Raw genomic sequence first — 24,481 nt, 5'->3', positions numbered from 1 at the left:
GGAGAGATTAGAAGCCATGGGGCCTAGAGTAGGTTGCTATGCCCTGTTCAACCTCTGTAAGAGGGGTGATATGATCCACCTCACAGGATGGTTGGGGCAATGTGCAAGTGTGTTCTCAAGACGACAACTCTCTTCCACATCTGGCAACTTAGTAGGGTGTATGGCACATAGTAGGTGTCTTATTGCTCTTGATCTCAAGGCATTTGGTGTGCTGGCAGCCTGTGCATTCACACACTGGCGCAGCCTCCTTCTCAACAATCAGGAGCTGAGTTGCTGGGGGTCATGTCTGGGGCTAGTCCCCACCTTATGTAGCAGCCTTGGTGCCCAGTTATCTCTTCTTATAGAAAGGTCCAAGAACTGGCTGCCAAGAGGATCTTTCAGCATTGATGTTCATTCTTCAGCTCCAGATCCTTTCCTGGCTCCCAAGAGCCTCCATGGACAACTCGCAGGCTTCTTGGAATGGTACCCGAGGCTCTCCTGCCCATCTCTCCCAGCTCATTGCTTTCCACAATGCTGCCTTATGAACTCTCCCTGGACCTCATGCCACAAACCCTCCTCACATCAGGTCTCAGCTCACAAGCTGTCTTTTATGTCCCTGTGCCCACTACCTTGAACCCTTAGCTAGTTACGTATCTCCTTCCTGCCCCCCAAGCTCCTTGTGTCCCCACACTGCAGTGATGTCTGAGATATAACCTGAGGACAGCTGACTTGTCCTCTGTTCTGTCATCCAGGAACCATACAGGATGTGGCATTTGTGAGCAGGGGGCGTATGCTCAGCCTTCATAGTGACAAGACAGGTTAATTACATCCTAAGGGGCCTGTAACAGCAGGATACAAGGAATGTCAGGTACTATGCAAGGCAGACAGCCAGACTGCATGATGGATAGCCATCCTTCAGCTCCAGTTGGCAGCTATACCTGGGACAGGGTCCTCCTTTGGCTTTCCAAAGAAGTCAGAGATCCAAGCCTTCCAGAAATACCCTGGAGTTTTAAAATACCGGAGATGTGTGGGGATGTGTGAGTATAGGAGGGTATCCTGAATATCACTGGAGCTGTCTCCCAAGCTGTCCATTCCTCCTTCAGATGGTACAGGGGGCAGTTTTGTCCTCTCCCAAATCTAGTGAGAAGAAGCCAGATATGCATATACAGCATACACAGTCATATGATCCTCAGTATCAGTCATGCCAAGGATGAGTACCTACTGAATTGTTGGTGAGGAGCAAGTGCCATCACCAAAAACTACATTTCTCAACCTCCTTTGTACCTAGGTGGGTTCATGACCAGTTCCTACCAGTGGACTCAGAGTGGGGCCATGAATGCCCACATTACAAAGTAAAGGGCTGGTTCTGCTACAGAGGCACTGACCAGATAGAAAAAACACCCAGCACTTAGAGGAGGTGGCATAGCCACAGGTAGGAAGAGCCTGGGTCATTGCCTCCCAGTTAGGGTCCCCCGTTGACATGGAAATAGAGTCCCACCATGTCCTGATATTGGATTTACCTCTAACAGAAGCCAGGGCTGATGTTATACACAGAAGAGTATCTGCCAGCCTTTGTCCTTCCCAGAGAAACCCAAGTACAAGGGAACTTGTGGGCCACTGGGTGCCGACTGGCATGGTTGTGGGTGCTGGGGGCTGAGTTGAGACCATTGCCTGGATCCCTGGCTCAGATTGGGACTCAGAATCTATGTGATCAACAGACAGGGTGACTCTGGGATGTATGAGAGCCAGTGCCCAGCCCTGTGGAGAAATAAGTGCCTGAGTATCTTTAACATCGCTCCATACAGGAAGAGTTTCATGTTCCCAAGGGTGTGTGTGTGTGTGTGTGTGTGTGTGTGTGTGTGTGTGGTCCTCTGCTCACCATGTGCTGGGCAGGGATGTCAGGAGTGCAAGACCTTCCCCCAAGTCTACAGGGCTCTTACTCAGCCTATGCTTCCTCCTAGCAGCACGTCCCAAGGCTCAGATGTGTCTGTGTCCTCTAAGCATCAGGACAGGTCTAGGGCATCCCCTCAGCCCTTCAAGAAGCAAGCTAGAAACTCAGTTATTTCTCCCTAGCAGTCCTTAGCCAGCAAAGGAGGAGAGGTGGAGAATAAATATCTCACTTCCTCGTTCCCCCCGAGGGGTGACTCTGAAGCGTGCCTCCTGTACTGTCCCTCAAAGTCTCCAGGGGATGGACCCTATTGCTTACCATGGTAGCTGCCCAGTCACACACCCATCCTCAGTCTCTTTTCCTTTCTTCTTTATCCCCCAACTGGTGCTTTTGGGGTCCCTCTTATAAATAACTCATGCCCAGCTCCTTGTCTCAGGCCTGCCTCTGGGGAGACTCAACCTGAGACACAATGCATGATTCTCAGTCTCCAGTCCCAAGTAATGATCATAGCTGTTAACACTGGTGGACTGTACAGGCAGTTCTGGGAAATGTTTAAAAATTAACTTCTTCTAATGGGGTTGTAAGTAACTGCTTAGGCAATGATAGTTCAGAGAGCTGGCAAAGCCCTGCACCTCAAAGCACGGTGATAGGCAGTTAGAAGAGGCAGCAGTTCGGGACAGAGCATCTGTATGTCATTTCCCCATTCCAGCCCAGCATCAGCCTGGCTGTGCTTCCCTTTTTGCTCGGAAGTTCAGAGAGAAATCTACTCCATTTCCTTTTCAGTCTGGAAGGACGTCCACTTCTTCAGATGCTGTTTCCCTTCTGGGTTCCTATTTAGCTGGTGTAGATTGTGAGTCACTAGGACTGGCTGAGGCCAGGTAGACAGGAATTTGGAAACATATAAACACATAAAAGATGTCATTAAGTACAGGAACTTTGGCATCGGAAAAATCTGGAGACAAATCCCTGTCAGCAACTTGGGGGACCTTGACAATCATATGCCTCCCACGCTGTGGGTATCCTCATTCAAGACAAGTAGAACAAACTCAGGGGGCTCTGTGAACCCCAATGTCAGGAGCTGTCCCGTCTAAAGTCAGTTGGCTAGTAGAAACTAGCTCCACAAGGGAAGGCTCATATCCACCCCTTTCACCATGAAAGTCTGTATTATTATCATCGTTACTGTGTTTGTGTGTGCATGGTGTGTGTGTGTGTGTGTGTGTGTGTGTGTGTAGATCAGAGGACAATTTTGTGGAGTTAGTTCTCTTCTTCCACCTTTGTGTGGGTTCTGGGAATCAAACTCGGATTATCAAGCTTGTGTGGCAAGTGCCTAAACCACCGAGCCAGCCAGCTCATCAGTCCCTGCCATACAGTTATAGAGACCTTCTACAGCACCTGATACATTCAGGACTTGTGGACAAAGGCAGTGAGTGAGCAGCTGTGTTGGGCCAGGGTACGCCCTGCATTTGTGAGTGTCATACCGTGGGTTTAATGCAGAGGGTTTTTTTTTTTTTTTTTCCTTTTTAAAAAAATATTTATTTTTATTTTATTTTTGATTTAAAAATTTTATTTGTATTTTTACATATGTGAGTGTTTTGTCTGCATGTATGCATGCCACGTGTGCAGTGCCTGCAGAGACCAGAAGAGGGCATTGATCCCCTGGAACTAGAGTTACAGATGGTTGTTAGCTGCCATGTGGGATGCTGGGAACTGAACCTGGGTCCTCTGCAAGCACAACCAGGGCTCTTAAACCACTGAGCCATTTCTCCAGTCCCATAGGGCTCTCTTTTCCAAGCCTCACAGCAACCTGCAAGTGAGTTGTTTCCTGCTGTCACACCCAGGGACACAAAGCTAGGGGTCCACATCATCCTAGTCATGAGTGGTGAAAATCCCTGTTGGTGGGAGCCCTAATATCCCTGCCCCACAACTTCTGCCCACACCCCCCAGACCCAAATCCAATTCTTCCCCAAGCAATGAGCTTGAGTCTCTTTCCCAGTGACCACAAATACTCGGCTCTGTCCTCAGAAATATTTGGAAAGTTTTATTTAAATGTTTTGTGTTCCCTTTTAACCAACACCAAAAAGAGAAATTTAAAAAAATTTTCCTTTTTTTTGCCATTCCAAACAGGAGAGTTGCTTCAGTGAGGAGCTGGCATGTGTCTCTGGAGTTGGGTGTGGAGTGTGCATCCTGTCAGGCTAGGCTGCTCTTCCCGGTCTGGCCGCCCTGGGTGGACAGCCAACCCTCAGGGGTGGCTTCCTGGGAGCTCCATCCTGAGCAGACCTGATCTCTTCTCAAGGGAAGGCTGGGCTTAGGGACTGGCCATGACCATGGGGCCCAGTGTTCCAAAGGGAAGAGGTAGGGAGAAGGAAGGTCAGATATGGAATGTTCCAGGAAGGTTGCAGGTTCTGGGTCTGGAGAAGTGTATTTGGTAGAAAAATAAGATGCTTTGAGAAGTTCTGTGTTCTGCCTACCCAAGAGAAAAGCCTGCCCTGCTGGCCAAAGGACAGTGTGTAGGGAGCAAAGGCCAAGCCAGGAGTCTTCTGGCCCATGGAAGATTCCGGAGGGGAGCGAGGCTGGCAGCTGACTTTTGTTCCGGGGCTCCCTGCTGGTGGCCACAGAGGCTGCAGAAGGCCTGGCCCTCTGCCTTGAGCGTGGGCTGCCCAGTGGTGGGCCACATCAGGAGGGAAGCTGGCCATCCATCCTAGGCTCGTGGGAGCTGCACCCTGGACCCTCAAAACAAGGTGCTTAGGGGGAGCAGGGCCAGGGGGAGCAGCAGGGGCCCCAGGGTGGGGCTGCCTGCAGAGCTGGCCAAGGCACAGTGGTCAAGGTTGGCTCCGACGCAGGAGGCATATGCCATCACGTGGGGGATGTAATTCTGCTCGTGAACACCATGAAGCAAATGTGCCATGGGGCCCTTAGCGAAGACTGCCACGTCCTCCCCACCGTGGGTCTCATGGCGCAGGGGCACAGCAGACTGGGCTTGATAGTTGTTGTGAGCTGTAGGCCAAAACCAACTATTGAGTGCCTTTCTGGACCACAGTACTGGGAGACCAGCACCTCCCTCCTTCACCCCCAGGCTGGCATGAGCACCTCCTTTCACAGAAGAGGAAACCAGGGCTCAGCATCCAAGAGAGGCATTTACCAGAGGCCACTAGATTCAAACCCAAGTCTGCCTGATTCAGAAGACAGTACACTCAGCCTCTCACAGAGAAAACAAACCTCATCTAGGCTGTTTAGTAAGGAAGAGTCAAGTGAAGAGGGTCTTCTTGCTGCTGGCTATACCACTGGGCTCCCAGGGGCCACTGGGAGTTTCCAGAGCAAGTGAACAATGAATAATATTGAATTGGGTGAGTTAATTAGGAAGACTGGAATATTACACATCCAGTAAACCACATCAAGTACCTACATAGACCAAACACTGAGCTAGGCCCACAGACCCATAGAGGAAACTGAAGCTGCAAAAGATGCCCAAAATCAGAGTTGTTAAATCTGAGGACCCAAACTGAGGTTCTGACTAAAGTCTAGGCTATTTCAGGACCTCCACCATGATTATACCGACCCCTCCCCAAGGAATACCCTGTCCCCTCCCAGCCCTGGCCTTGGGGGGTGTCTTACCATAGTCCACCATGGAGACGTTCTCTCTCTCGCCATCTACGACCTTGTAGCCTGGCCCGTTGCCATATAGGATGGATGTGAAGGGCTTCTTGTCGGTGTCACTTACCATGGGAGCCAAACCTGTTCAGAGAAGGGGGCCCAGGATCACAATGGAGCATGGAAGCTCAGTCACAAGACCCTTCATTAGGCTCCTCAGGTCTATGGCTTGGTAGTCCCTGTGATCTTCCTCTGGGGGCCCAAACCACCTCCATGAAGCCATCTTCCAAATCCCATGCACTTCCAACCAGCTATCATGAGATTTTCTCTGTGCCTGTACCCTTTCAATCTGTCAACTAATTCATGTATGTATCCATCCACTATCCACCCATCCACCCACCCATCCATCTATCCATCCACCCATATACCCACCCATCCATCTACTTATCCACCAATCCATCCATCCATCCATACATCCATCCATCCACCCACCCATCTATCCACCCACCTATCAATTCATCCATCTACCCATTCATCCATCTAACTACCTATCCCTCCACTCTTTCATCCAACCCATCCACCCACTCATCTATCCCCCATCTGTCCACCCACTTACCCATTCATTGAACCACTCACTCACCCATCCACCATCCACCCACGCATCCATGTATGTATGCATGCACACATCCATCTCCTCTTCTTGTCCCATGCATCTACCCATCGTCTCATCCATTCTGTCCATTCTCCATGCTGCCATGGTCTACTCACTCATCCATCACCCAGCTGCTCAGCTCTCTATTCTCCCACCCCTCACCAGTACCTCATTCTCTCTTCTCAGTTTTCACAGGATCCCACCACACGCTGCCTTGATGGCTCTTCCACCCGGAGGAGAGGCCCACTTACCAAAGATTGAGTTGCCTCGGGGGGTGTATCCACCAAAGGTGAAGACATGGGAATGATCTGCAGTGACCACAGTCAGCGTGTCTTTCAGGGAGGTCATGGCCCCTGCCCGTCCGATGGCCTGATCCATCTCCACTGCCTCGTGCAGTGCCTGCTTGGCCTTGCCCTCATGGTGTCCATGGTCAATCCTGCCTCCTTGGGACACCAAGGGAAAGACCTCATGTGAGGTGGCAGGGGAGGGAACCAGGCACTCACAAGCCCCAGGACACTGTCACCAGATTAACCTGGGTCAGATCCACCTTAGACATCTCACACAGACAAGTGGCCTGAGCATGGCCCGTACGGGGAAAGCCATTGTGAGAAGGAAGAGCTTCAGGACCTTCAGAGCCTGGCTCTTTCCCCTACCCCTCTACTCCCAGCACTGTGTTCTCAGCTGCCTGAGGAGTGGCCAGAGGCTTCAGGGAAGGGAAGGAGGAAATGCCCAAGTCCTTACTGTGTGCCAGGCATGACCAAGTGGCATCTCATTTGCCTTCACAACAACTCCAGGCAGGGAAGGTGCCATCATCCCTGTGTATAGATGGAGCAACTGAGGCAGTGTGGAGGGCATGTGTGTGTGTGTGTGTGTGTGTGTGTGTGTGTGTGTGGTCGTGCACGCTGGGGACAGAACTCAGTTCTAACTCCTTCCAAGGCACCTAGTTTTCCGTCTCCTCCTTGAACATAGTAAGCAGAAAGCATGGGGATTCTCTGGATCCTCATGGTGGCACAAGCCCCTGGGGCCTGGGCAGTGATGTGGTGGTCTTCCAGAGAGGCCAATGCATGCTTCAGTCCTTTGATTCTAGTCCTGGGGGTATATGCAGGGGTCTAATGGTAGAGGACATGTGGCCTTAGGGACCTCCTCCCTTTGTCTGCCCCTGGTGGCCGCTCCCAATTTCAAGGGTCTTGAGGCTGGGTGCCAGGACATGCTCCTTACCTCCCACCAGCTTCAGCCTCATTGCTGGCCTGGCCAGCTGATGGGGCAGGGAAGGCTGGCCCTCCCTTTGTTGTGGCTCTGGAAGCAGCTGGCCTGGCAGGCTGGCCTGGCCCTGCTCACAAAGAGGACCATTCCCAGGGGACCCGTGCTCTCCACCACTGGTTCCTGGCACTTTCTCAGCATCAGAGGCCTGTTTGGGGCCAGGCCGAGACCGCTATGCTGGTGGGAGCCCCAGGCCTTGGCAAGAAGGCAGCTGAGCCGGGCTGACAGCCATTGGCCTCTGGAAGGTGGAAGGACCCGAGCACGTATTCGTGTAAGGGGAGAGTGTGTGCAGACAAGCCTGTGTGTCTGCATGGGATGAGTACACGCAGACCTCAGCAGGCCAACTCAAGGGACCAGAGGGCAAGGGCTGTCCGGACTCTGGAAGATTCCGGAAACCCTAACACTTCCTCTATCACTTCCTACTGTTGTGTTGGCTGTAGTGTAATTACGATGTTAATAATAGAAACACTGGAGGCTTATGCTTGTGTGTATGTATGCTTGTATATGTATATGTGTGTGCGTGTGTGCTTGTACGTATGTGTGTGTGTGTGTGTGTGTGTGTGTGTGTGTAGGTCTTTTTTAGTATGGGTGTGCACATGCATGTGTGGAACCAGAGGGTGATGGTGGGTATTTTTTTTCAATTACCCTCCATCTTTATGAATTTATTTTTTTAAAATATTTTATTATTTTTTTATTTTATGTGTATGAGTGTATTGCCTGCATATAGGTAAGTGCACCTGTGTCATGTAATACCTGCGAGGACATAAGAGGCCATCAGATCCCCTGGAACTGGAGTTACAGACAGTTGTTAGCTACCATGTGGGTGCTGGGATTTGAACGGGTCTTCTGCAAGAACAACCAGTGTTCTTAACCGCTGAGCCATCTCTCCAGCCCCATGAATTTATTTTTATAATGTTTTAAAACATTTTGAATTATGTATATAATTCAAATATGCCAGTGTGTGAGCATGACACATGCATGCAGGTGCCCGTGGAGGCAGATGCTTCGGATTTCCTGGAGCTGGAGTTATAGGCAGTTGTGAACTGCCTGATGCAGGTGCTGGGAACTGAGCTCATATCTTGTACAAGAGCAGCAAATGCTTTAACCACTGAGGCATCTCTTCAGCTTCTCCACCTCTATTTTTTGAGATGGGGTCTCTCACTCAACCTGAAGCTTAGTAAGTTCTGTTTGGCTGACTGGCCAATGTGTTTCAGGGATCCACCTGTCTCTACCCCTTTAGTGCTAGGGTTACAGGTTCTTGCTGCCCTTCCTGACTTTTTTACGTGGGTTCTGGGGAATCTGAACTCAGGTCCTCAGGCTTGTATAGCAGGCATTTCACTGAAGCATCTCCCCCTATGACCCATCCTTATTGTGTGCTTTTTTAAAACTATTTTATTATTATTTTTTAAATATTTTATTTCTTATTTTTATTTTATGTGTATGAGTGTATTGCCTGCATGCATATAGGTGCACCCATATTGTACAACGTCCAAGGGGGTCAGAAGAGGGTGTTGGATCCCTGGAACTGGAGTTAAGGACAGTTGTTGGCTGCTGTGTGGGTGTTGGGAATTGAACCCAGGTCCTCTGTAAGAGCAGCCAGTACTGAGCCATCTTAACCACTGAGCCATCTTTCCAGCCCCATATTCTTTACTTTATATCTCTGAGCACCAGGGAACCGAGTCACCCTTCTAGGACAGGGGGCAATTTTGGCCTCATTTTATAGAACCAAGTAGTGAAGATCACACAGCCAGTGGGTGGCAGTGTAAGGACGAGATCCTAAGTGTCACTCCCTGGCCTCTGACAGCCACTGTGCAGGTGGAACTGACTTTCCAGGAGTGAAGCTGAGAGGCTGGATGCCCCTCCATGGCCAGGTCACAGAGAAAGCCTTCCAGAGGAAAGCACCTTCTTCTTCTGCCAGGAAGCCCTCCCAGACTAGCCTGCTGGACAAGCAGTCTCCAGACATTTCAGTTGCCAGCAGACTTTGCTAGGAGCTTCCACAATGTCCTCCCCTATGGGGGAGTTCTCTCTTCCACCCCAAACTGGCAATTTTCTTTGAAACCTGTACTACCCCACCCGCAGCCCAATGGTCACGTTTCTGGAAGGTTTCTCACCACTGGGCCCTACCTTCCACCAGCAAGAAGAAGCCTTTGGGGTTCTTCTTCAGGATCCTGAGGGCCACTTCCACCATCTCAGAGAGCGAAGGGTCTGTCAGGTTGTTTCTGTTCAACTCATACTGCATGTCCCCAGGCTCAAAGAGACCTGCAGACACAGAAAGACTGGGGGTGCCCAGATCCCTGAACCTGCCAGGAGGATCCCGAGGAACCTGGGGTGTCACAGAGGACATAGGATCCCTGCACCCAACTTGAGGCAAGTGCAAGAGGCAGGAACCTTATCTGGGTGATTCTGTGGGTCCAAAACTGGGCCCACAGTTTCCATCATTCTTACAGCTTGATCATCAGGGGCACAGGGGCCTGTAGCCCAGCTCATAGAGGAGGAGATGGAAGCACCCAAGAACCTGAAAGCTTGCTGTTTTCAGCCAGGAAAGGGCAGATCTGAGACTCAAATCCACAAGGACACTGCACCAGGGTCCTGAAGCAGTGACCTCTGTTTTGGGCTCACTGGGGGTAACGTGTGCAGTGTCAGGTCTGAGGGCATGGTGACAGTGAAGCAAAAGGTTGAGGGTCATTGGCCCTTCCGTTCACTGTGCTGGTCTATTCCCATGTGACATAAGGAAAGTGAGCCATTCTAAACAACAGCTCCAGTGAGCCCAGCACCACCCCCACACCATCCCTGAGAAGCTTGCACTGGAGCAGGAGCTGGCCTCCAGGAGGGCATGAGCCATCAGTTTCCTGCAGTTTGCCCCTCTGGCCTTCCCACTGGCAAGCTAGCCTTTGCGCCCAGCAGCCCCTGTCCCTCACTGGCTCCCACCTTTAGGACCGGCAGAGGCCATCTGGCTGGCTCTGCCCTGGCAGTGTTACATGCCCTCCTTTCTCTGAGCTTGGGTTTCTATGTGCCCACTGGGGCTCATCCCTCTGAGCAGCCTAACTTCACAAATCAGAACTGCCTCCCTGCCCTCTTGTAGCCTGGAGAGGTCCTACAACTGGGGGCTGACCTCCTACAGCCACAGTCATAGGGCTTTACTTACCCAAGAGGTAGTCCACGGTGGAAGGGTCAAGCGACAGCAGTTCCGTGCGATTCCAGACATAGTGTGAGTGCTAGGAGGGAAGGCTGTGTCAGCTCAGGCAGGGGAAGGAAGGGGACAGCCCCAGGCGGCCTGAGTCAGGGCAGTTCAACCCTCCCTTGTATCATTTAACATCCTGCTCTGAGGGCCTACTGTCCCTATCTTCAAGAAATGATAGGTCTGGGTGCTGTGGCACACGATTTTAATCCGAGAACTTAGGAGGCAGAGCAAGCAGATCTCTGAATTGGAGACCAGCTTGGTCTACATAGTGAGTTCCAGGCTAGCTAGGGCCATATAGCAAGACCTTGTCTCATAATAAATAAGTAAATACACAAAGAAAGAAACAATAAATATATAGAATTATGGTACACAATACAGGCAAATAGGAATCATGAGTAGCTGGGCGTGGGAGGGGGGTGGATTAAGGAAGGTTTCCTGGTGTGGAGGATCCCAGCCAGGAGGGAAGATCAAAGGGGCACTGCCTCCCCTGAGCAGAGAAACACACAGAGAGGTTCTGCTGGGATCATCTAGGGCCTGGGTCTGGGATCCCAGTACCACAAAATATTTGCTCTATCTTTGGGGCAGTGATATTGGGATGGGTGGTTGTCAAACCTCTGGGCTGCTCTGGGGGAAGGAAAGAGGGGAGACTAAGAAGTGAGGCAATCCTTACAGCAGTCCCTTGGGGGTATCTCCATTTTATAGATGAGGACTCTGAGGCACATAGACATTATGGTCACAGTGAAACCATTTCTAGAATCTACTCTTGATGCCCAGGGCCAGCCCCAACAGTGACAATCTGTTGCTTGGCACCATAATATGGGCCCCTCCGTATCCCAGGGGTCTGTATAGAGCCCCAAGGAAAGGACACCTTGCTGGTTCTGTTCATGGAAACTGAGGCAGGGAGGTAGGTGTGTCCTTAGCTCAATAGCCCAAGCTGGCCCGAGACAGAAAAGAGGACTGAGTTGCTGAGTCCCATGCCTCCCTGACCTGTGGGGCCTTGGGGTTGTCCCTGGCCCTGCCCTACCTCACTCTTAACCCAGCTTCATCCCACCGTCTCCCCAGGGACCATCCCTCGAACCCTGAGAAACCCAACCTCAGAATGACATCAAAGTGGCTGCTAGCCTGCTCCCCACTGCCTTCAACCCTGACCACAGTCATTTCCAGACACAGCTGCCCTGGTTGGCCTGCATTTGCCGATTTAAAGGGCCAGAGACCTCTCAGAGGAACCAGAGCCTGTGCCCACCCAGCCCCAGCCTCCATCTCAGCCCACCCATGCCCTGGCCGATGGGGCACACTGTGAGGGCTTCTCACCTTCCTCCTCAGCTGGCACACTGTGCCCTCTTGGCATCTGCCCGGTGCTGCCTCTCCACCCCCTCAGCCCACTTGCTCAGGGCTTCTAGCTTGTTCCCTCTGCGTGCTTGCAGGTCCCAACTTCCCACCACCTAGGCTTAAGGCATTCCCTGTATCTTTGACCATCTGATTCATCCTTCGTGCCTCTGTAGGTACCTAGGCTGCCCGAGGTCAGTGCACATGTCCCCCCGACCCTCATCTCATCACTGTTCCCTCTGGTACTCTCTTCTGCAGGGGACATGGGTGTCAATTACGATTCTTTGGGGATAGAGCTCACAGAGGGAGAAATAGGATCCTTACTACAGATGGGGTCCTTCAGCCCAGGGCCCCATGGCTTATTCTATCTGACTCGGGCCACTTCTGCAGCCGCTGGCAGCTCTGGCTACCTTGTGCCTGGGTTTGAAGCTCTTCCAGATGTTGATGAGGTCCAGGCCGTCCAGCCTTGTGCCCCTGGCCTTCTCGTCCAGCTCGTATTCCACGTCGGTTCTGTTCTTTGGAAACATGTACTTCCGGCCGCCCCCCATGATCACCTGAGAGACACACGGGAGCCTTCAACACTCTGGGTTCTAAAATGTCCATAAGCCCCAGGGGTCCCAGCCTGGACAGCAGATGTCGGGAGTCTGGGTAGGGTGTGGATGCTGGGCTAATGTTCTCTGAGCCTCTACTTGTCCAGATTGGAGAGAGAAAATGGCTGGCCTAGCCAAACTACAGTATGGGGCTTCCGGGTGGGAGATTAGATCTTCTGAATGCTTACTCACTTTGCTTTCTTTTTTTCTTTCTTTTTTTGGTCTTTTTGAGACAAGGTCTCCCTGTAGCCCTAGCTGGCCTGGACTGACTATGGAGACCAGGCTGGCCTTGAACTCACAGAGATCCACCTGCCTCTGCCTCCCAAGTGCCGGGATTAAAAGCCTGTACCACCACACCCAGCTCACTCACTTTGCTTTTTAGAAGGCTGATACCGAATGCCCACCTGTAGGAGAGCCCACTTACAGAGCCCTTGCCATGTGCTAGGCCCTGAACAGGTAAGGTCAGCATTCTCTTAATGAAGATGGGGGAAAGAGATGCAATTTCTTTCCCTTAAACTGCATAGCCAGTGAGTGGCACAGATGAGCTTCGAACTCAGAATCCAGTTTCACTACCAGAAGTCCTCCAGGGCCCTGTTGCATTCAGAGTCAAGGCTGGAGCCTCTGGGAGCCTCTTCCACAGTGAGAGGCCTCGGCCAGGGAGGTCTTGGGGCAGCCCAGCTGGGAACCAGCCACTGCCTGGGCAAACACGGGCTGGCCTCACGTCTGTGGAGTCACCGCCAGGCTAATTTTACCCATTGTGGCTGGCAAGTATGGGCAGACGGACGCGGGCTGTTTGTTTTCCTAGGGAATCCGTGTTTGAAGTCCTAACTATTTTTAAAATGGGGGCCAAGAACATAACAGCTGCCGCCTGCGGTCAGCACCACACCATGTCCTCTTGTCACCGGGGGTGCCAGTTCAGGCCACTGCCCCTGGCCAACACCTGAGATCCACTGTCCTTGGACTGGGCACCCCTTCTCTGCTTATGCCCCTGAGTTCTGGGCTACCAGTAGATGTGGGGGACAATGCCCCAGGGACAGCCATGGGAACCCAGGAAGGCCGTGGGCACTGAAGTCAAGACTTGGGTTTGAATCCTGAATCTACTGCTTGCTGACCATGGGCCTGTCACTTTGACCTTACAAAGCCTCCATTTTTTTTTTTTTCTGGTCTTTTTGAGACAGGGTCTCCCTGTAGTCCCATCCTGTCCTGGAACTCACTATGTAGACCAGGCTGGCCTTGAACTTACAGGGATCCGCCTGCCTCTGCTCCCGAGTTCTGGGATTAAAGGCATGCGCCACCATGCCCAGTGAGCCTCCATTTCTTAATCTATAAAATGGGAAGCACTGTCCAGAGGAGAAAAGCAGTCAGCTGGTATTGCCAGGAGGGAACCCCACAACGGAAGGTGTCTTTGCAGATATAAACAGTGAAGATGGATAGATGCATTCCCAAGGAGCTTAAGTAGGCTCTGAGGAGGAGAAAGAGACCCCAGGTCATGGCACCTCCCCCGTTCCCACAGAATCTGACCCTTTGGCATTTTCAGAGTGGAACCAAAGCCCCCAATCTTCTTGCCGGGAGCTCATGGTTCCCAGCCCAGTGGAGACTTTCACACCGGCTCATTAAACTCCCAAATAACAGACTTGCTGTTTGCCTTTGGGGTTTGGGTTTCTCTCTCTCTCTCTCTCTCTCTCTCTCTCTCTCTCTCTCTCCCTTTCTCTCTCTTTCTTTTTCGGCAAAAGATATTTATTTTCAGGATGGGCACCAGGATTTTTGTTTCATGGACAGCCTGGGGGGCTTTGGGGGTTGGTGGTGATGGAGGGGCAAATGGGTCTGGGGGAGGAAAGGAAGAGGAAAATAAATGTGAGGGGATCTCACTCTCTGGCTCATGCTCCAGTGGGTCTCTGAGGGACCCCTGCTTCTTACACTCTTCCTAAAACGTCTTTACCCAAAGTGCTGCTCCTGCCCAAGCTCTCTAAAGAGCCGCTGTAATTATCCCTGTGAGCAGGATGAGTATTGCCACATCGTGACCTCATCCCAGCCTCCTGTGGCCTGGGAGCTGACAGGTGGGGCACACAGGTGAGAAACTGAGGCTTAAGAGAGGGGAAGGGCAGCCCAGTGGGTGGACACAGCTTTGTCCCAGATGGCCTATTCCTAAGAGAGGTCAACAGGACCATGATTTCTGGAGGGACTGGTCCACCCATCACTTGGAAAAGAGAGCTGGGGGAGCCAGACATTAAAGAGGGCAGGGAGAGATGGGGAGCTGGACCTGAGGGCTATCTCTGAGCCTCACTGAGCTCATTATTCAGGGGGTACAGGTCACTGACAACCCCCCATTGTAGGTAAGAGAAGCCTGAAAAAGAACAGGCCAAGTTCTCCTCTAAGAGCTGTGGCCTGCATGCATGAACCTGCTCCCGGGGCTGAGTGTGTGTGCTGGGATGGGTGCTACTGCTTCCTACACTCACAGGGGTCAGGCTCTGTGCCAAAATCAACCGGATTATCTTACTTCGTTCTTGTGGTGAGCTGATGGGGCAGGCCCAGTTGGTGGAAGGATTGTGTAAGGAGAAGCTCAGAATGGTTGAGTAGCTGGCTCAAGGTCACATGGCTAGCAAAGGTAGAGCAAGGGTGGGATTCTGAAGAAGTTTAAATATGAGAACCTGCGCTTACAATGCTGTGCTCGCTCTGGCTGTTCTCTGGGCATATTAGCTGTGTGTGCAAACATGTTGCCTGTCTGTGCATGTGTGAATATGTAGGGCATGTCACCCCCTTCCCCTAAGACCACAGTACAGGGTGGGGTGGTGGGTGTCAGTGCAGGGCCAGGTTCTAATTTATGGAATAATCTTTGGATGCCTGGTTCTTGGGGTGTGGCAGCCACAGGATGGTTCACCCCATAGCCCCACCACAGAGTAACCCTATAGTGCCTGTCTGCTCCAACCACAAATCCCCTAATGGGTTGGGAACCCTCCCAGGTGTGTGGGGAACCCAATGCAGCAACTTTTCCCAAGCCACCCTGGACCCGAGGCCTTCTGCACCCCCCTACCACTCCCCACCCCTGCATCATGTCACTGCTTGGTGCCCTCACTCACGTCGATGTTCTTGATATTGTGCATGAGCTGATAGGCGATGTCCTTGCAGCCCTGGCTCAGTGCCTCAGGGGGCATCTCGTTGTCTGAGTACCAGTCTCGGTCAGCTGAGTGTGCATAGGCTGCACTGGGGGTGGCGTGGTTCACCCGTGTGGTGGTCACAATGCCCACAGACTTCCCTGAGATGTGGATGGGAGAGGTTGGCACCCCCTACTGATGGGGAGTCCCTGAAACCTTCCTCCCTCTCCTTGCTGCAGACTGCCTCCTGTCAGTTCCTCTGGCTCACTGGGCCTGTTTCCCCATTTGCACAAAGGCAGATGCAACTGGAACATCCTTCTCTACACTGAAAAATGGAGCTCTCGCCTCTCCCTAGGACCTGTGGCGCTCACATCTACAGGAAGCCCTACATAGCCCCAAAGAGACCTCAGATAGTAGAGGAGGGTTCTGTTACCTTGGTTTCAGAGCCCTAAGGAGAAGCCACTCCGAACCCCCACAGGCTGGTGCTAGCTTGGTGACCTTCACTCCAGAACTTCAGGCTCTGTTATCATGCCTGCTCTGTGAAGTCCACAGACTCTCACACCCCACACAGCCCTGACCTGCAGTCTCCCTGTCACTGGCTTCTCTGTATAGAAGGCTCGAGAAGCTCTGGAGAGCCTACTCCTGCCTTCTCCCTAGTCACCAGTGAAAGACTGAGGCCCAGGCAGTCATGGAGCCCTGGTCCCCGATGGCTCACCTGCATCCTTGGCCCAGCGCAGGATGGAGGTAACCTCGTTCCCCTGAGTGGTGTTGCACCGCGTGCGCTCCGTTGCTGCGCTCACCCCCACAGTTCCCTCGTTGGCCTTTACACCACATAAGTAGGCTGTGGCCGTGCCCGCACTGTCTGGGACTTGGGCATTGGTGTTGTACGTCTGCAGGTGGGAGAGTCAGAGGATGGGCAGCTCTGGCTCACTGCTACCACACCACTTCTACTCCCACCAAAAGGACTAATCGTGGGGGAGATGGCTGCCCAGAGTTCTCCCAGAACGACCAGGTCTCGTAACTGAGCTGTCTGCTTTCCAGGCCCTGGTAGAGGTGGGTGGCAGTAAGGCTGCCCTTCAGCGTCGAGGCTGTGGAAACCAGCAAGGAATGGGTTCTGGGGATGGAGAGGAAGGGGTGACCCGGAGAGGGGTGGGAGGGTGGACCAACTGTCCTGCAGAGACCCTGTAAGTCTGCTTGGCTGACCCTCCTTGGTAAGCCCGAGGGCGCCCCAGAAGCTCAGGAATACTGCAATCTGCACTCTGACCCTAGAAGAAGCCAGGACCTGACATTGCCCTCCCTCCCTCTTTACACAACACAACTGCCTATAGCACTCAGGGCTCTGGGCGATTCACACTGGCAACCTAGTCAACCCCATGGCCCATCTGGGAGCAGTGAACTAGGCTGATTCTGTTGGTAGAAAACACAGGGCAAGTTAAGTCAGCTAATCAGTGATGTGAGGGGTCAGGACAGGGACAGGAGGGGAATGGGGATAAGTGGGCTGCCACATTCAGTTGCCTCACCTGGATGCTTGTGCACTTTTTCCCGAGTATGTTACGTATCAGTAAAAGAGGTTTTAGAGCAATGAGCTAAAAGCCCCAAAGCCTTGGGTAGGGCTGCTGTTCTCCTGGTTTTACAGTGGGACCACTGGGACCCAGAAGGTCTGGTGGCCTGGCAGAGTGTGCCCAGTGGAGAGGTGGACCTGGGGCTGGGCTTACCTTGGAGAGGGCCACAAAGGGAAACTTGTCCATCTCCAGTTGAGACTCCTCCCCAGAGTTGTGGTGCAGCTGACCCTTAAGGATGCGAGCGGCTGTCACAGTGGAAACGCCCATCCCTGTGTGAGGATTGGGAGCTCAGACTCTTGGACCCTCCAGTTGGCTTTCTTGGGAACCTAGAGCTCTCTAGTTTGGTGCCAAGCCAGGCATGAGCAGTAGAGTGCAGCTCTGTAAATGTCATGAGACAGGCAGGCCCTCTGTCCTTTCCCTCTCTCAGGAGACCATGGCCTGGCCCTTTCCTCCTAAATTTCTCCCTCAGAGCCCTCCTCTTCATGGTCGTTTCATGAGCTACCAGGCACCCACCACCCCCAGCCTCCCTGCCCTAAGCCTCACCATCCCCAGCCTCACTTGTCCCCAACCTTACCATCCCCAGCCTCCCTGCCCCCAGCCTCACCATTCCCAGCCTCCCTGACCCCAGCCTCACCATTCCCAGCCTCACCATCCCCAGCCTCACTGTCCCCAACCTTACCATCCCCAGCCTCCCTGCCCCTAGCCTCACCATTCCCAGCCTCCCTGCCCCCAGCCTCACCATCCCCAGCCTCACCGTCCCCAGCCTCACCATCACCAGCTCTCACCGTCTCCCAGGAACATGATGACATTCTTGGCCACGTTGGTATTGAGCTTCTGAAGCCCCAAGGCATTTTTCAGGGTCTCCTGTGCTTGCTCTCTCCAGTAATTGGGGTCTTTCTCCTTCTCTATACAGAGAGTCAGTTACTTGGCAAGGCAGGGGTGGACTGTCCAACCCCAGACTTCCAGATACCCCCAGCAGCTCATCGTTTTAGGGGAGGGGGGCTGAGATGTCTGAAGGGAGTGAAGGCTTGTGAGCATGTGCAAGGCAAATCCTCCTAACGAGCCTGAGGACCCTGGCATCTTTTCCACACACCTCAGAGACACCAAGTGACTCTCCCAACGACACAGCATAAGCAGACTTTGGCAGAGCTGGACTTCCTTGCAGAGCCCACACTTTCACCCAGTAAGCAGCCATTGCCAGTAGTTAGCAGGGTAATGTTTAACCTCTTCACAGAACAAACTACTTGAAACTGCAGAAGTCCCCAAAGGTATCCAGTCATCAGTTATAAACTCTGCCTGGTTTATTTATTATAGTAGGTTCAGCAGGACCTGGGCTTCATGGTGGGAGGTCTAAGAACAGGGCTGGAAAGCAAGCCTCGTCCTTGGTTAAATGAATTGAAACAGATGGAACCTGACCTGAAGACCTAGTCAATGGTGTGTGTGCATGTGTGTATGCACCTGTTAGTGTGGGTATGCACTCACGTGTGTGTGCATGTGCATGGAGACCTTGGGTATTGTTCCTTAGGACCCGCTCACTCTGCTGAGTCAGGGTCTCTCAGTAGGGCTCACTGACTAGGCTTAGCTGACTGACCAGCAAGCCCCAGGGATCCTCCTGTCCCTGCTTCCCCAGCCCCAGGATTACTAGCATGTGACATCACCCCTGGCTTTTCACCTGGGTGCTAAGGTTCAAACTCAGACCCTCACCCACTGATCCACTATCTCCCCAGGTCAATGAGGTTCTACAGCCCTGGCCAATTCATCTCCTTCCCACCTTCTGCACACACCACAAGAGGCTCTTGGTCACAGAGCCTCTTCAGTCATGTGGGTGCCAGTTGGGGGCTGAAGAATCTCAGCCCATCGTGAGCACCTGACCACAGCCCTCAGCAGTCTGGCAAACATTGGGCCTGGAAGATACCAGTCTGCCCATGCTCATGTTCTCTCTCAACACCAGCTCTGCCACTGGCTCTGACTGGTCCCTGCTAGACTGACAGTCCAATGAGGACAGAGCCTTGTCTTTGTTACCAAAGTGACCCCAGGGTTTATTTACAAGAAGGGCCGAGTCAGGGTCAAACTGACCTCCTGGCCGGGCTTGGTGGCGCACGCCTTTAATCCCAGCACTCGGGAGGCAGAGACAAGCAGATCTCTATGAGTTCAAGGCCAGCCTGGTCTACATAGTGAGTTCCAGGACAGCTGGGGTTACAGGGAGACCCTGTCTCAAAAGACCAAAAAAAAAAAAAAAGACAATTTGGGGACTGGAAAGATGGCTCAGCGGTTAAGAGCACTGACTGCTCCTGCAGATGACCCAGGTTTGATTCCCAGCACCCACATGGCAGCTAACAACTGTCCTTAACTCCGGTTCCAGGGGACTCTGATGCCCTCTTCTGACCTCTGAGGCATTGCACAACATACATGCAGGCAATACACTTAAACACACAAAATAATAAATGAAAAATATTAAAAGAAAGAATACCTTGGCTGTTTGGACACCAGGAAGCTATTGTTGCAGGGGACAAATGACAGTTACCAATGCCCAGGATGTGACACCATGTCCCAAAGGCACTGATCAGTACTACTGCACTAACCCATTCATATAAGGTCTAGAACGTGCGAGGCTGCAGGCCCATCATCTCCTTTGATGCTGGGAAGGGCTTGTGGGGAGGAGCACTGAGAAGCCAGCTGCTGCCCCATGCCTGGAACTGTCCTCTTGGTCTGGGAGGCAGCTTTACAAGTATAAACACATGTAAAAACCCATAAACTGGACAGCTAAGATTTGTGCCCTTGACTAAAAGTTGTAATTAATCCTAAAAAGCAGACAGGGTAACACCTCTATATTTTCCTTAAGAATGACTAGAAATGGGCCAGCGAGAGTCTCAGCAGTAAATGTGCTTGCCACCAAGCCTGATGACCTGAGTTCGATCCCTGGGACTCATATGGTGAAGGGGAGAACTGACTCCTGCAGGTTGTCCTCTGACCTTACATGCATGCGTGCACAACACACACACACACACACACACACACACACACACAAAATAAATAATAAATAAAATGTAATTTTAAAAGGATGGCTAGAAACAGAAACAAAAATTGAATTGTTGAACAGTTGAAGAGTTTTTCATGTTGCTTTTTTATCTAACCCAGCACATCTTTAACACACAGAAGTACTGAGAAGCAGAGACCTCGTCCTGGTGACCTTGAGTTCCCAAGGATGCAGGCAAAACACTCATATCACATAAAATAAAATAAAAATAAATTAATTAAAATTAACTAAGTTTTTTAAAAAAAAATACCACAGATGATGAGTTCATAGGCAACTCCCACAAAAGAGAGTAATGGGGCAAAGTCTACAGGAGACTCAGCGCATCAAGACTTGGAAGAGTCTATGATGAATTGTTCATTTCAGAGTAGAGCAGAAGAGACTAGTAATGAACAGGTCAGCCTACAGAGAAGGCGAGTGACCAACCAGACACTGGCTCATGCACAGCAGAGCAGAGGGTTTTCTGTTCTGAGCACTTAAGTTTCCAGGTCTTAAACACCTTGGATGATTCATGACCTTGAACCCATACCAGACCCTCACGGGTCCCCAATTGCACCCATCCTTCCTCCGGAGCCCCACAGTCCTACCTGGCACGAAGGAATTGGTGAGGCAGGTGCCGATGGCCAATACTAAAAATGGTGAAATCATGGCGGATCCCAAGACCCAAGTCCTCTATGGAGCCCAGATGTTTGAGTGGAAAGAGGTGGGCGGGCAATGTCAGCTGTTAATTGATGTTTCGATCCTAGAAGTTAGAAGACAGAGAGATTTGGGCTGCATCTCTGGAGGTAGCTTCTACATTCAGACATCTGTTATTTGATTCATTCAGCAAGAACTTGTTGAGCACCCAAAGGCCCAGTGCGGGACTGAACACTGGGATGCCACAACTAAGCCGGCTGTCTCTCTGGGAACAAAATCACAACAAAGAGTTGTGCAAGGCTAAATGAGTCTGTGTTGCAAAGAAGTTCCATCCCACCTCCCTGGGGGAGCTCCCCCTTTCTACCCAACTTGCCGGAGGGGAGGCTTTTTCATGCAGTGCTCTGGACTGTGACCAGCAGTGGGTCTCCTGGAGGGCTGGTTAAGTCAGCCCTGGTCAAGCCCAGAAGTCTCTGTCCTTCCATTTCAGAAGCTCTCAGAGGATGCTGTTGCTACTGCTAGTTCATGGACCATATCGCAAGTTACTGTAGGACCCTGAGACCATCTTCATTCACCCGCTACCCCCCAGTCCCTCCAGACCCCCGCTAATTGTTCTTTTAGCTTCTGTAAAATGCTTGGCTGCTGCTTTAGAGATGCCCTGGCATGCCCTGACCCCCGCCTGCTATCCCCCCCCCTTCCAGGAAACTATAGATTAAGCAAGCCCGGGCATGAAAACTGCCCTATAAGGTAAAAACAGAGACTCCTGGCCCCACAGGTAACAGTCAGCACATTCCACAGCCCTGAGAATAGCACCTATCAATAAGAAACTTCCAGGGCTGCATCTTATACATCCAATCAGTTTAAAATTATGTTGGCGCGTGCGGGCTCCTTGAACCAACCAAAATGTATCTTCGGTATCCCCCTCCTCTCTTTGTCTAAACCTATAAAAGGCTCCACTCTCCCTTACTCTGGGCTCTCAGCATGGATCCATTGAGTTGGTGAGGTCTGAGAGCCCGAGCTTAAGCCCGAATAAACCATAAACCTTTGCTTTTGCATTTTGGTGTGTTGGGCCTCAGTGGTCTTTTTGGGGTCTAGTGGATGAGGTACAACATTTGGGGGCTCATCTGAGATTCCCCCCAGAGACCCCCTGAGAGGAACCGACCCCAAAAGGTTTGTGATCAACCGGCCGGGTAAGTTTTTGTAAAACTGTGTGCGTGTGCCTGTCTTCTCTATGCTTTCACTTTGGTCGCAGCCATCTGATCTGTTTTTCTTTGTCGTTGAAACGCTAGCGAGGCAACCTGGAGGATTCGGGAGACGTCCCCATCCTCGTCGGGGTGGGTGTTCCTCATCGGACACCCCACCAGGACACTAGTCCATCTGAAACCTCAGAGGACCTCGTGACCTTGTTGGGACACACGCGTCCTATCCGTACGGTCTTTGGCATAATCAAGCCGGGGAACTCACACGGCCGAGAGTCCAGACCATCTGAAAGCCACGGTAGTTTATTTTGGGCCCTCTGTCTGTCTGTGTTGTTCTTGTGTCTTGTGATCTTCGTTCTAATTCCTTTGTTGACGAAATGGGCGGGACTGATAAATACTATGGGCAACACCCCATCTTCCCCTCTAGATCTTACACTAGTCCACTGGGGGGGGGGACGTTAAGATGATTGCCCATAATAATAGTGTAGATGTAAAGAAAAAGAAATGGACAACTTTATGTTCAGTTGATTGGCCCTCCTTCAATGTTGGATGGCCCCCTGAAGGGGCTTTTAACCTGAGTTTGATTTCCAGGGTAGAGGACCACATCTTCTGTCCACAGATGGGCCACCAGGACCAGATCCCATACATCATGACCTGGCGAGGCCTCATCAAACGACCCAATGCCCCCCCCCCCCCGCCTGGGTCAAGTCCTTCCTTCCTCCAATTAATCCAACTGCTCCCCCTCCACCTCTGCAGGTCCTCCCTCTCAGACCAAAGGCGGAAGAGAAACCCATTCTCCAGGGAGGCACAGAAGGGAACGACATCTTTCCCCCCGCCCTACTCCTCTCAGATGGGTACCCCACCAACAGGGCCACAAGGACAGGCCCCGCCTCCTAACCCTGAGGAGCCACCATCGCCTCCACAGGGACATGCGCAGGCCACATGGAGCCGGAAGGGGGCAGCCCCCCAGCCTGACACCATTGTCCTCCCCCTCCGGCCAGCAGTTCCCCCAGACAGAGAGGGCAATCAGCCCTTTCATTACTGGCCCTTTGCCACCAGTGATCTTTACAATTGGTGCTCACAGAATGTGCCTTTCTCTGAAAACCCCAGGAACTTGATTAACTTATTGGAAACTGTTCTCTTCACTCACCAGCCCACCTGGGATGATTGCCACCAGCTCCTGAGTGTCCTGTTCACTACTGAGGAGTGAAACAGGATCCTGGAGGTAGCCCGGAAATTGGTTCCAGGCCCCACTGGAGACCCTACCACAGACCCAGGCATCATTAATTCCAGCTTTCCCCCAGCCGTCCCAACTGGGACTACAACATGGCAGAAGGTAAGGAGAGGCTCCTGGTCTACCGCCAGACTCTGTTAGCGGGTCTCAAAATGGCGGCTTGAAAACCCGCCAATATGTCTAAGGTCTATGATGTCAGACAGGGGCCCGAAGAGAGCCCAGCCTCATACTTAGAGAGGTTACAAGATGCCTTCCAGCGGTTCACTCCATATGACCCAGAAGTGAAGGAATCAGCTCAAACTGTGATGTTTGTTTTCATTAACCAGGCAGCCCCTGACACCAAGAGAAAGTCACAGTCTTTAGATAGACTAGGAGAAAAGAACCTTAGGGACTTAATAGCAGTGGCAGAAAAGGTTTATAATAGAAGGGAGACAGCAGAACAAAGAGAGGAAAGAAAAGAAAAAAGACAGGAAGCAAGCCTGACCAGGGTCCTGGAGAGACAACAGGCCTGCCACAAGAAGGACCTCAGAGAGATATTATTGGCAACCAACCCCCAGCACGGAAGGAGTTCATCGGTGGGATCCAGACCATGAAATAAGGTAGGGAAAAACCAGTGTGCGTACTGCAAGGAGGAAGGGCACTGGGTGAAGGACTGCCCCAAGAAGAATAAGCAATCAGCTAAGGTATTACCGTCTCTAATTGGGGGTGAAGACAGTGACTAGGGGAGATGGGGCTCAGGTCCCCCCGCCAAGCCCAGGGTAACCCTGAAAATAGAGGGGAAAACAACTGAGTTTATGGTGGATACTGGTGCCCAGAATTCGGTTTTATTAGGGCCAAGAGGGCCAGTGTCCTCCAGAACTACATGGGTACAGGGGGCAACAGGAACAAAGCCCTATTCATGGACTACCCAAAGAACAGTAGATTTAGGGAAGGGCCGGGTATCCCACTCATTTCTAGTAATCCCAGAATGTCCCTACCCACTTCTGGGCAGAGATTTATTGTCAAAAATGAGGGCACAGATCCACTTCATAGCTAAAGGAGCCACCCTGCTTCACAACGGGGCACCGGTTCAGGTTCTAGTCACCAACGACCTGACTGAAGAATATAGACTCCATCAGGAGCCGATCCAACAAAACACTGATATATCAGATTGGCTCCAAAAATTTCCCCAAGCCTGGGCAGAAACAGGGGGTATGGGTCTGGCAGGACACAGGCCTCCTGTATATGTTGAACTCAAAGCAGGGGTGGACCCTGTTAAAGTGC

The 24,481-nt window shown here is 51.9% G+C and overlaps 1 protein-coding gene across 5 annotated transcripts in view; it reads right to left on the bottom strand.

Moving 5' to 3' along the window:
- Window positions 1-3,880: 3,880 nt before the first annotated feature.
- The window catches only part of Alpl (alkaline phosphatase, biomineralization associated), a 67,104-nt gene continuing 46,503 nt past the window's right edge, over window positions 3,881-24,481 (bottom strand). For 3 of the 5 annotated variants that reach the window (XM_008838620.3, XM_008838621.3, XM_017799514.2), the window contains exons 2-12: window positions 20,740-20,894; window positions 17,904-18,023; window positions 17,272-17,387; window positions 16,272-16,446; window positions 15,542-15,717; window positions 12,285-12,428; window positions 10,513-10,582; window positions 9,492-9,626; window positions 6,359-6,550; window positions 5,480-5,599; window positions 3,881-4,861 (exon numbers count right to left, since the gene is read on the bottom strand). In XM_008838620.3, coding sequence (XP_008836842.1) covers window positions 4,596-4,861; window positions 5,480-5,599; window positions 6,359-6,550; window positions 9,492-9,626; window positions 10,513-10,582; window positions 12,285-12,428; window positions 15,542-15,717; window positions 16,272-16,446; window positions 17,272-17,387; window positions 17,904-18,023; window positions 20,740-20,800 — 1,575 coding nt within the window. In that variant the 5' untranslated portion in view covers window positions 20,801-20,894 and the 3' untranslated portion in view covers window positions 3,881-4,595. Of the gene's footprint in view, window positions 4,862-5,479; window positions 5,600-6,358; window positions 6,551-9,491; window positions 9,627-10,512; window positions 10,583-12,284; window positions 12,429-15,541; window positions 15,718-16,271; window positions 16,447-17,271; window positions 17,388-17,887; window positions 18,024-18,211; window positions 18,555-20,739; window positions 20,895-24,481 lie in introns of those variants that run through there. The other 2 variants (XM_029566189.1, XM_029566190.1) reach the window with 2 other exon arrangements.

Source organism: Nannospalax galili, unplaced genomic scaffold (assembly GCF_000622305.1).
Source record: "Nannospalax galili isolate Female #2095 unplaced genomic scaffold, S.galili_v1.0 scaffold2019, whole genome shotgun sequence".
Classification (NCBI taxonomy): domain Eukaryota; kingdom Metazoa; phylum Chordata; class Mammalia; order Rodentia; family Spalacidae; genus Nannospalax; species Nannospalax galili.
This window is presented reverse-complemented; position numbering and strand designations above follow the sequence as displayed.